Source organism: Culex quinquefasciatus, chromosome 3 (assembly GCF_015732765.1).
Source record: "Culex quinquefasciatus strain JHB chromosome 3, VPISU_Cqui_1.0_pri_paternal, whole genome shotgun sequence".
Lineage (NCBI taxonomy): Eukaryota > Metazoa > Arthropoda > Insecta > Diptera > Culicidae > Culex > Culex quinquefasciatus.
The window spans coordinates 85627248-85639649 of NC_051863.1; the positions used below are offsets into that span (position 1 = coordinate 85627248).

The 12402-nt window shown below is 39.5% G+C and overlaps 1 protein-coding gene across 1 annotated transcript; it reads right to left on the reverse strand.

Annotated features, from left to right (window-relative positions):
• Positions 1-7201: 7201 nt before the first annotated feature.
• On the reverse strand, positions 7202-10344 carry LOC6047952 (PHD finger protein 12). Its single transcript, XM_038263798.1, is given in 10 exon segments — positions 7202-7485; positions 7548-7819; positions 7881-8244; positions 8246-8492; positions 8554-8883; positions 8886-9198; positions 9255-9460; positions 9463-9869; positions 9932-10119; positions 10179-10344. Coding segments are annotated over 10 exon segments (2577 nt in total). The 5' UTR covers positions 10233-10344; the 3' UTR covers positions 7202-7289.
• Positions 10345-12402: the final 2058 nt, after the last annotated feature.

The window sequence follows — 12402 nt, forward strand, 5'->3', positions numbered from 1 at the left end:
ATCAAAAAACAAAATCTTCAGCAAAATGTCTTCTGTATTCAGAACCCGGAACGGTTTTCGTCACCCACGCACTTACCATTCTGGAAACTGGCGAAGATCCGATGATTTTTGGCTGGCGCTCTCGCCGGAACTGCTTCCTTAGCTTGTGTCCTCCCACACCCAACAACCGTACACTTCATGTTAAAAATACAAAAAAATTGAAAATCAAAACCACACACTCCAATCAAAACAAACGCGTGCGCTACAAGCAGTAGGATGCAACAGAATGACACTTTCTGGCAACTCGGTATCCCTCTTCGCACTACCCCGTCGAAATGTTTGATAGGGCACAATGTTGTCAAAAAAAAGAGGTGGAAAAGAAAAACAAGAAGCTCATTGGCACCTCTTCCTCTTAGCTCCAGATCAGACTGACTCTGTTGATGTTTACTTCCCTAAACCCTGTCCTCAACCTCACATGACAGCTTACCGCTCTTCGCTCAGGGCTGTACTCAATCACTCCCACTGACATTGGTGTCAGGGCCGTACTCAGGTACCACATCTCTCCCTTTTTATAATAGATTAGATTTTCAGCTTTATCCTATTATTTCTGGATCACAGTTTACAGACTAGTAATAATAGATAATTTTTAAGATAATTTGCAGTTGAGTCAAAAGCCTTTAAGTAAGAACTTTCAGGTATACCTGGTTTACATTGTCACTAATTTCCTCCTCATACAAAACGCTAAGTCGACCCTTACCCTTACTTGGCCCTTACTCCTTTTTTAAAAAAAAAATCTGTGTTGATCAATAAGCCCTTCCATTACAAAATTCGCATCCGTAGCCAATGTTTAAATGCCCAGCTTTACCGGCTTTCCCTCCCCGTTTTGTTACTATTGTTCTGAATTTGAACAACAACCCATTATAAAACTAGGGGAAATTCTCATATGTTTGGCGGGTTAAGCACCCGCTTCCAACTTTATCCAATTTGATGACTATTTCACTATTTAAACAATTTTTTTGTAAAACTTTTGATAGAAACTTGCTTGCTCACTTTTCTATTTCGCTATTTACCACTCGGTTTCAGTTGAAAACCCTTTTTATGAGCTGTAATTGATCGTCAAAATGCTGACATGCCAACATTAGAGGAACGATGGAATTGGATGCTGTTTCCCTATCTGCTTGCATCTAAGTTAATTTGGTTTCAAGAGCATTTTCTGTTTTTATTTCATTATAGCTTTATACAGTTTATCTCTTAAATTTCTATTCTTGGGCAAAATCATGATATTTTTCGAAATTTTATAAACTCTTCATTTTTCCTATTTTTGCTAATGAGGTGTGTTTTTATTATGTAATTTTTTAACCTTTTTTTTAATTTTTGGTTTCATTTTAATTTCATTTCAGATAAAATCTAACAGTGAAGGATCACACTCTACCGAACTGCTCTAATTTAACTTCCCTTAGTTCGACCGAATGCTTTTCTAATTATTTCAAATTTTGATTACGTTTGGTCTAATTGCCCTTCAATGCTGTCTACTAGATTTTTTTTTATTACTCTGAGAATTTTCCCTGTTTTTGTTTTTTTTTAGCACCAGCAAAATTATGCAGTGTGGAAAAGCTCAAAAAGTAGTTCTCAGCATCGATTTACCAGTCTGTTTGACCTTGACAATCTATACAGTTGACGTTTTTATCATCAAATGGTCTTGAAACTGTTTTATTTAAGATAGTAATTTCACTTTAAACATGATTTGAATCAAACAGTAGTTTTTCAAAACCGCAGTCGACACTGAGGGAATCATTATGGTTTTCGAACCTTCCGCATACCAGTTTAACAAAAACTCTATCATGCCTGTACGGGAATCGAACATTCGATATTTGAATTTGCAATTTATTCAATTTGTTTTAGTGTTTGATTATTCTTTTAACGAATTTTGGATCCTATAATTAAGCCCTATTGTTGATACTACTGTTCACAACGACAAAGCCTACTTTTACCAGTACTTTGTACGTCCACCAAAGGTTCAAAATGGATCCCCAAAACATTTTTGAAAACATAACATCGCGGCCCCTCTTGACAGCTTGCTCCAAGAGGACCATAGTCTATCCATGGTAAAATGTTGTCTTATCAATTCCCCTTTTTTCACTAAGATCAAACAAAGCGATCAAAAATGGTTTTCAAGTGTCTTTTTTTACCGTTGAACACAAAAAAAATACTCAAGGTTTGAGGACCCTATTATGTATTTCCGGCCTCTAACTACGTGCCAACATTCCTAGTATTTTCAGAAATCCTTTTTTTTTGTGCAGCAGTCTGTTTCCCTCAACTTTGTCTTCAGACTATTTTTCTTTACTTTATGTGTTTTGAGAAATCAACCCTCTGAAGTTCTCAATCTAATCGTCTAAATAACGTGGATTTAAGAACTTCCCATTACTATTTTGTTTTAGATTGTTTTTTTTTTTTTTTTTTTGAAAAACGAGATCAAAGCATACTCAGAGCGCCTTTCTTCAGGCAATCTTATTCGCTAGAAAAGATTTTTTTTCAACCTTGCTCCCTGGTGAATCTTTTCTAAAATCTCAATTGAGACAAGTCTCCTTTGAGACTTGTAGATTGTCTCCATTTAGATTATTTTCTAAAGTCTCCTTTGAGACTGATTCTTTGTCTCCATTGAAACTCTTTTTTTAAAATCTTCTTTGAGACTGGTTCCTTCTCTTCCTTGAGACACTTTTTAAAGTCTCCTTTGAGACTGATCCTTGTCTTCCTTGAGACACTTTTTTAAAGTCTCCTTTGAGACTGATCCTTGTCTTCCTTGAGACACTTTTTTAAAGTCTCCTTTGAGACTGATCCTTGTCTTCCTTGAGACACTTTTTTAAAGTCTCCTTTGAGACTGATCCTTGTCTTCTTTGAGACACTTTTTTAAAGTCTCCTTTGAGACTGATCCTTGTCTTCTTTGAGACACTTTTTTAAAGTCTCCTTTGAGACTGATCCTTGCCTTCCTTAAGACACTTTTTTAAAGTCTCCTTTGAGACTGATCCTTGTCTTCCTTGAGACACTTTTTTAAAGTCTCCTTTGAGACTGATCCTTCAGTCCTTCTGTGGTTTTTTTGAATCTTTCGTGACCACCAAGTTCCAATCACCCTTGAAGTGTTTACGGGACTCCGTTCAAACATTATGATTTTCGTATCATGCAAACGGAAAACTTCTTCTTTCCCTGTATTTGTTTACAAGAAGAGCAAACTAATTCCGTGTCATCTACGAATTCTCATCAAAAAGATCCCATAGATCTCCATTTTCCAGACGCTCTTTTCATTTGGAATAATTACGCAAACTACCCGTACCAAGGGCAACGAATTACCACTTACAACACTCACAACAGTCCAAGGAATCGTCAAAAACCACTGAGAATGCAGCTGTATCCATTTCGGGCTTCCCTTCACCCGTCTTCGGCTTTTCTTCTGCTTGGAACCGTTCTTTTATCACACTTAACATTTCAATCCGGATTCCAAGCCTTGGGTATAGGCGGAGGACAACGGAGCCTTGCCCCTTCACCCAACGAAAAACCATGTTTGGTCACTTTTTCCACATTTTTCTCTACTTTTTCCTTTAAACAAAAAAATCACAAATCACTCAGAATCAATTTTTCCTCGTCGCCATTGTGGTGCTCTAATCAACACTCTCCACGCTACTCCAGATCAGACTGACTCTGTTGATGTTTACTTCCCTAAACCCTGTCCTCAACCTCACATGACAGCTTACCGCTCTTCGCTCAGGGCTGTACTCAATCACTCCCACTGACATTGGTGTCAGGGCCGTACTCAGGTACCACAAATGATATCTGCTTTAAAACTTTTTCTTTCAATTAATTAAATGACAAATAAACAGAGGGTATTTTGCTTGCTTATATTCTATGATTTCTATAATAGTTGTTCTTTAACTCGACGTCCAGAAAGGGGAAACGGTCACCAGCAAAATTTAACATCTTTGCGCCCAGAGCAAAATCCAAACCTTATAATTTTGAAAAAACAAATTAAACTTGTTGAAAATTCAAAATCGTCCAAAATGGGACACGGGACAGTTATGCGTAGAAAGGCAATATATATATTGGAATTAGAACCTAACAGACGATTTTATAACTTACCCTGCCCTGGTTCTTGGATTCGTAGTCCAGATATTGTCAGTTCAATTAATGATATTGAGATGAGTACACGATTCTAGTGGTAGAAATGATAAAAGCAAAAACTGCTCGGTTCTTGATGAGTTCGCGTATACGTGAACAAAATTAATGACATCGGAAACAGGAAAACACAGTTCTTTGATTATGCGAGTTAACTCTGTGACCGAGCGTTAAGTTTGAATCACGATAAAAGAAATCTTATTGAAAAAACTATGTAGTATTGTATCGAAGATAAAAAAAAATCGATTTTTTTTATAATAAAAATAAAACTGGGTAAATACAGAGGGGGTACCTCTGGCCACCGAAAAATTGAAAGGGGTACCACATGGAGAAAAGGTTGAGAACCGCTGTACTAACCCAAAAAAAATATTATTCACGTGATGCTTGAAGGAGATGCTGTGGATTCAACGGTCTCAAGCGGTACCGTAATCTGGGGTGAATCGGGACTGCGGTCTGAATAGGGACAGCAGTTTTCAGAGCACTTAAAGCTTTTAAATTTGGAAATGGATGTACACATTTTGTTGGCCTGAGTCTGTTCTAACCGAAACCAACCAGAAAAATCAAAATATTTTGCTCCAACATGGTTAAAACTGCTGTCCCAATTCGCCCCATGTGTCCCGATTGACCCCAGTTTACGGTATCAACAAGTATATAGCGAAAAACTATGTGCTTGATGAGTTTGCAACTTCAACTATCGGACTAACATTCCTCCCTTTCGTTGAACTGCAGGCTTCTTGGGAGGGCGCCGGTATTGACTAATAAAGTAGGGATCTTCAGAGGTTAAACAGTGAACGGATGGTTGGCTCCCACTGATCATTTTTGATTCATTGTTTAACTTCAGCTGATCTGTCAATAACGGAGTAGCAGCTCATTGGCAGTCAACCATGCTCATGCTCATGCTCAACAGTTTTTTGAGTGCATGCAACTTCCCAACCAACCTCACTGTGCACATACACCAACAAACTTTTCACCTCAATGTTTCATCAAAAGGTTGATGGATTTTTTCCATACCAGTTTTCGTGCAGCAGTGACATGAACTTCATGCAAATAAAAAATCAGCTGACTCCAGGCCACGCCTCCAATTTTTCAGGCATGAAATTCACGCATCATCTAATTGTGTGAGTGTAGGCTGCGTGAAAATCATGCAGTCTTGACATGATTGCACTGTGACAGTTACATGAGTCATGTAAAACGTTGATGTGGACCAAAAATTGGCAGCCACCGGAATTTTCATGCGACGATGTGGTGAAAGGTTTTTTGAGTGCAGATTATTTTATGACAGATCTGTATTTTCTTAAAAATAAATCTGTATTTTATCTGTATCATGTCGAATTCGGAGCCATGGAAGACATTTTTATATGTTTAACAGTAGATTTAGGCCTTTAATCATATTAAAGCATAATTCAATCAATACATTTTTGAAATTTTCAAATATAATCATTTAAAAAATCTGTATATACAGATTTTTGTGATTTTTTGGGATCGAAAAATCTGTCAAATACAGATTTATCAGTATATCTGGCATGGCTGGTACCACCCCCGGCCGAGTTAAAATGCGTAACCGGAAAAGAAGGTGTACATGCCTGGCACGCGTGTTCAAGCGTGTTGCTCGTACTGACTCAGAGCAAGGGTGAGATGTAGGTGTAAGGGCAGTGCGTGTTCGTCGGGAACCTGGTGCATAAGATCGGTCAAGGCCCGTTCTTACACTGAAAATTGCGAATTGCGAAGTTGAAAATACTATTTCTGGAATAAGTTATTTGCCATGAAAACATTATTTCTGCATGATTTTTTTCCATTTCAACTTTATGGTCACTGAGACAAATTTTAAAGCAATTTTATTGTTGTGGAGCATAGATTTTCACAAGCCACAACACTTTAAATAAAAAATACATCTCAACATAAAAAACAAATAATATTTTCTTTGATTTGGTACGATTTGAAAAACAGCATAAAAAATAAGACTTTTTTTTTCAAAGTTGCATATTTTTTACAAGCAGTCAAGCCATTAATTGATCCGCGCACTCATTTGGACCATTAAAGTTGCTGTTCTAACAAAATATTGATCAGTAACTGGATCAGAATAATTTTCGTTGAATTTTAAATTTCCCCTTTCCCGGGAATTTTGTGACCTCGGGAAATTGGACGCTCTATGTATAGGTCATCGCTAAAATTTTTAAGTTATCGCAGTTTTAGTGAAAAAAGTTGTTTTTTTTTGCCGATTTCGTCATTTTCCTGTTTTTGCGCGTGGCGCGTCGAAAAACTCAGTTTTTATTTTCAAAAAATCATATCTCGGAAACGTACGGTTCGACATCGCCAATTTTTTGATGATATGTGAAATTTTCCGACAAATCCGATAAAAATATTTTCAGATATAGGCTCTTTGGTCCAGAGACAGTCAAAACGCCATTTTAAGTTTTCATGCGACTTTTTCAAATGTTAAGCTAGATTTTTGAAACTTCTTACTATTTTTTCCAAATAGCCAAACCCATCACCTTTCTTTTGCGTCTAAGACAGCTAAAATCGGATGAAATGACGCGGAGATATGATTTTTTGAGAAAAAGTGGTTTTTGCGAAAAATGACAAAAATTGCCATTTTTTGAACCACCCAAGCACGATGTATGTAGGTCACCCTAATGGCCAAACAAAAAAAATACGGGTCTAATTATTTTGGCCTAGGAACCCTCAAAAAAATTATGAGCCCGATCGGAGAACTTTTTTTTTCGGTTTAGGCTCTTTTCAAATGGAATTGCTGTATATATATATGTATATAGAATTATTTTTTTTTTAAATTAGCGGAAATCACAAATTACGGTAAATTGACACTCTTACTCAGTCAAGACAAGCAGAATCCTAGCAGAGTTCTCACAGAGCTGGATATTCTTACAGAATTCTAGCATAAATTTTCCACCGTTCTAGCTGAATTCGGGCAGAATCAGCTCTGCTAGAATATTTTTTGACTGGGTATATGAACAATGTTTAAGATTTTAGATTATTGTGTTCGCTACAAGTGTAGCGCACATACGCATAACATAAAGTAAAGAAAAAAATAAACAACAAATACACTTTTTACGACTGTATTATGAAATATTAATGAACTGTAAGCAGATTCGTTACTGGTTAGTAGTAAATTAAACGAATATAGTCACTCAATGATCTTCATCCGATGATTCGTCAGTATCGTCAAACTCCCCGGAACCGTTATCGTAGTCCGTGATGGTAAACAGGAAGGAGAGACATCCAAACTTCAGGAAAGATCCTTGATAAAGAATCGCCGTTCCTTCCCAGCCGCTGACCTTCGGCTTTGTCGCACAACCACACTCGGGTTTTACTACGTTCGTCATGCTGAAAAAACAACGATTGTTAGTAAAATTTCGCAATTACATTATCCAGTTTATTTAACCAACCTAGTCGAGGAAATAAAATCTTTATTTTTCCGCGTGCAATGTCTAGACAGGTCGATTTTGTCCATGATTTCCTTTCGCAATTTTGCTTTGTCCAGCTTTTTGTCCTTGCCATCGTCTTGATCTTCTTTTCTGGTTTTCTTGGCCGGAGCTACGATAGCTTCGGTGATGCCAGGCCCATCGTTTGTTGGCGTAGTGAAATCGCAAGAAAAAAGTTGCCCATTGACCGTTGTTCCGTGCTCGGAGTAGTTTAAAAGCTCAAACATTTTCGTAACCTGTTGCAAAAGAGGAAAAAGTGTTATGATTAAATTAAAGCATGTTCACATTGATACGTACCTCGTCGTAAAAGATGGTAGCATGTTTCTCAGAGATAAATTGGCACGAGCCGTATTGAGACAGTTGTAAGTCATTTCCTTGCCCACTGCCAACCGAGAACGATCTGTAGCGCATGTAAATGGAACGAGACAAATCGGGCGCATCGAACCAGCTGCATCCGGGAAGCTCGACGTCCACCGGAGTCAGAACGGCCCTGATCCGGATGAGGTTGTTGTTGGTTTGTCCCATCTCGAGACTTTTCGTCAACTCCACAACCTTATTTTGAACCTTCTCTACAGCTGCCCTTGGATCGTCTTCGTTCGGTTTTGGTTGCTCCACCTTCATTGGTGGGGTAAAACTGTTGGTGAATTGATTTGGCTGCTATCGGTAATCAATGTGTAGTCTCGTTTCGACTGGTAAACTCTCGTGCAATGCGCTCGATATCGTCTTTTGTGAGCAGCTGGCTAGGCAACGGAATCGTTTTGACAGGTTCTTCCGATTTGATCGTTTCAATGATAACCTTTTCCGGAACTTTGGCGGACGTTTCGCTCCGTTGCGTCAAAATTTGCTGCAATCTTTGAAATGCAAGCAATTTGATAAAAGAATCATCGTACGACTTGAGCTCTTCGTTGACTGAAATTAAAAATAAAACTTATCAATTTCTTATCAGACTGACCCTTTTTGTAAATCTTACTTTTCTCCAGCTCTACTCCATCCTTGCTAACTTCGTCCACAACTTCAATCTTGGGCTTTTTTGACCCGACCTCCTCCGTTGCATCGGCATCTTTTGCAGCCGAGGCCGTTTCATCCTCAGCCGCGTCGGTCGCCTTGGCCGAAGGAGATTTCTTCGGAGAAGCCTTATGTTTCTTACCACGTGGACTGGACTTGCACTTCGGTCCCTGTACATCCTCGCTCACAGGATCCGTTTCCTTCGTCGTTTCACCGACACTCTCGTCGTGTACGCACTCCGCTTCTGCTTGGTTCAGTTTTTCGTCCGCTCCGCTGATGGCCTTCAATTCCGTGTCAATCATATCCAGAATTTGCGTGTTGTCATAAACAGGCTTGGCTGGGTCCATAAAACGATTGAATTTTTGGCGCGCAGGAGCTCGCGCAATGATGGCAATAAATCTGGCGGATTCTGGTAATGATATTCGATCATTGGTGGAATCTCAATACGATCGCGGACGCGCAGACGTTGCTTGACGCGGAACGGTGGATTTCGACGATGAACCTTGCGAAAAAACTCATTCTTGACAGTATCCTGATCAATGTTGGCGTTGAAGTGATTCCATAATTTCATTCTTTCCGAGGCCGAGACCGAGTTGACCAGCTTCCAATCCTGGAGAAAATAATAATTAGAATTGAGTCCAAAGCCATAAGTTGATATGTGCTTACGATAAACTGCTCCACATGGTTCGGGCACATCCACATTGAGGTCGGCAGCGCAGTCAGCGGCGGGTCGAGACAATCCTGGTGGAAGAACAAGTCGCAATAATCGCACGCGATCAGCGGCGCCCTGCGGCAGGACTTCCCGCAGGTGTGACACGTTTTAGCTGGAAGTGGAACCAACCCGTACCCGTCAAGCTCATACACTTTACGCCCCTCGGTCCCCGTTTACCGTTACCGTTCTTTTGACCCGAATCATGCTTTTCGGTTCCGGGGAACGGAAAATGTGAATTTATCTCGCGTGGCAACTCGAACTGGCGTGGGTTCAAAATGCGTGCCGCCCGGATCAACTGGTCCAACGGTGACAAGCTGGACAAGTCCTCAAGCTCCTTCTCCACACGTTCGTCGACGATCGTCCCTTTTTCAGCACCACCAGCACTGTTTGCCGAATTCTTGCGTGAATTACTGCGGTTGCGCATCTTTTTAATTTTAGAGATTTGAGACGACTCAGCCATCGCAGCATCCGGACGGGTTTCTTGCGTCGCGGACCCCTGGTCAGTCATCTTGCAAGTGTGACAAATCCACAAACCGTTGGGAATGTCTTGCTCCGACAACGGAGGATCACTAAAACAAACAAAAAGAAACTTAACCCGTTTGAACTTAGCTCTGGGAGCTGGTCCCCATACTGGCATCCTAAATGAAAACTCGAAGGACAGCGGTCGCAGCAAATCAGATCACCTCCCTCGCCACATGCGTCACAAGTGTCATTGTTGTGGCCGCGTCCAGGTTTCCGATAGTAAGGATGATGCGGTTTTTTCCCCGGTGGCTTCGAAGCTTCTCCCGACTCCGGAGGTTTGATCAGCGCTTGGATAAGCTGGCGGGAGAAAAACAGTTATTTATTCGATTGACCGTACATTTTGTTCACATTCTTACCGGCATAAGGCCGTCGCCTTCGTTCATGTCGTACTGAGCTCTATTTTTCGACATTTTTAAACATTTTCCAGTGAAATAAAATGAAAAAAAAATATTTTCCACGACGCACCAAGAAGGCTTAAAGAAGCGTTCTTCAGTTGTTGTCAAAACGGCGTTTGACAGACACACTGACGAGAACTTGTTCAAAAGGAGATCAAGAATTTTTCCATGCACTGTAACTGAAAATCGCACTTTGTTGAGTTCGTTTCCGCACTTTTTCATATTGACCGTTTCTTTCAAAGGTACCGTAAAACGGGGTGACTTTGATAGCCGGGGTGACTTTGATAGGTGTGCGATTTTTCCGCAAAATGAAGAGTACAATTAAAATACGTAAGGAATGGTTCAGAAACATACTGACCGTGGTAGAGAAGTGTTCAAAGTACCTCATGAAGAACTTTTCATAAATTTTTGAAAAGTTTATAAAGTTAGTTAACTATAGTTAAGAAAATGTGGATGAAAGTCATTATTTTAAACTTCTCAAAGTGTCATGATTTTTCAATGAACATGATTTTTAATCGGAAAACGGAATGCATTTTCGGATTCTTTGGACAATTTTCCACTAGGAGAAGGTTAAATAAGTTTGTAAATAATAAATAATATGTTTTTGAAACACAATTAAAAAAATCTCCAAATTTATAGGCAAATTCAGTTGAACAAATTTCATGTAAAATGTGAAAACTTGTGATTCGTGCTTCGAATTCAGTTTAAAATGCAATATAAATCGATAATTTTATAAACAAAACTATTTTTAACAAATTTCAGGCAAAATTCTGACTTTTTAGAAATTTTACCTTAAATTTATATGTATTTTGTTAAAAAGCTTATAAACTTAATTAACTTAATATAAACATTGATTTTTTTCTTACAAACTATATCAGCTACTTTAGTGATGGTACATTTAACGTACAAATAAAGTTTGAACATCTTAAATATGATTTTAACAAGAAAAACTATGACTATCAAAGTCACCCCGGAATTAAAACCAAGAATTTTTAACGTAATTATTTTTCTAAACACTATTGAAAAAACTTTTTTTCTAAAATAGTGCATGGACTTTGTGTGGCCTACCCCAGTACATGTTTTAAAAATAATAATCTTGAGAAAACCTTACCTGTTGGAAAATATTCTAAAAACAAATTGAAATCCTATCAAAGTCACCCCGGTTTACGGTACACGCCGCGCGGCATTTCAGAATGTGCCGTAGACATTGTTGCCAGCGATTTTCTGCACTTTTAGTGCAATAAAAACGTACCTGGCAACAATGGCAAGTGATTCGAAAAGAAGATCAACAAAACAAAACGCGCAGTATGGGATTTGACAGCGAGCATTTGCCGAAAGTGCGGCGCGTCGTTTCGAGGCTGGTATGCCGCGTGTCTTTTTCGGGAATACGCGCAATACGATTTTGTCAATTCGACTGCGATTACACAAAAAAGTGTTTGCTGTTTTCATGTTGAAAATACCAAAGTTGATGAAACTGTAAGAATTTATTGCACACTTTGCACCAAATACTCCCCCTGTGCAAACTGTTTGAAAAATGTCGCACGTCGTACGAGTTGTCGCACGGTTCTGATTTTACCGTTTCGATATCGATTGGTCGAAAGGACGACAAACACTTGACATGCCCGATTTTTTTACCAAATAAGCCATTTTTACCCGAATCGTCTTAATTTGCCTAAAGCGCTTCTGATTCAATATTGGAAAGTTGGTCGGATTCTTATACACAGGTGGCGTTTGCACGTCTTAATCTCCAGAACCGACAGCAACGTAATGTTAAAGTTTTTGGCCTTCTAGTAGGTCGCCCGTATCAGCCTGTATCCGAATATGACCCCGTCTTTGTACTGCCTACGTTGACCTTCGCGCCGAGTGAGGCCACCACGTCCATGATGCCGTTGTTGCAATTATTCACGCCAATCACGCCGGAACGCACCTCGATGTACACTTAACCCCCGGCCATCACCTTTAGGATCGTTTTCTCCGTTGGAGTACGCCTCCTCGTGCTCCTCGTAGCTGACGGACTGTGAAGATCCTGATAAAGCCACGCCAACCTTTGATTATTCTGAATAACTGGCCCTTTCGTTTGAGTCGGCCACCTCCACGAGCACAAAGTTGTTCTTCAGCTGGGAGTCCAAAACCCACTACACTGCACTCACTTCACTCCACTCCGTTGACCTTCTTCTCCGGAAAA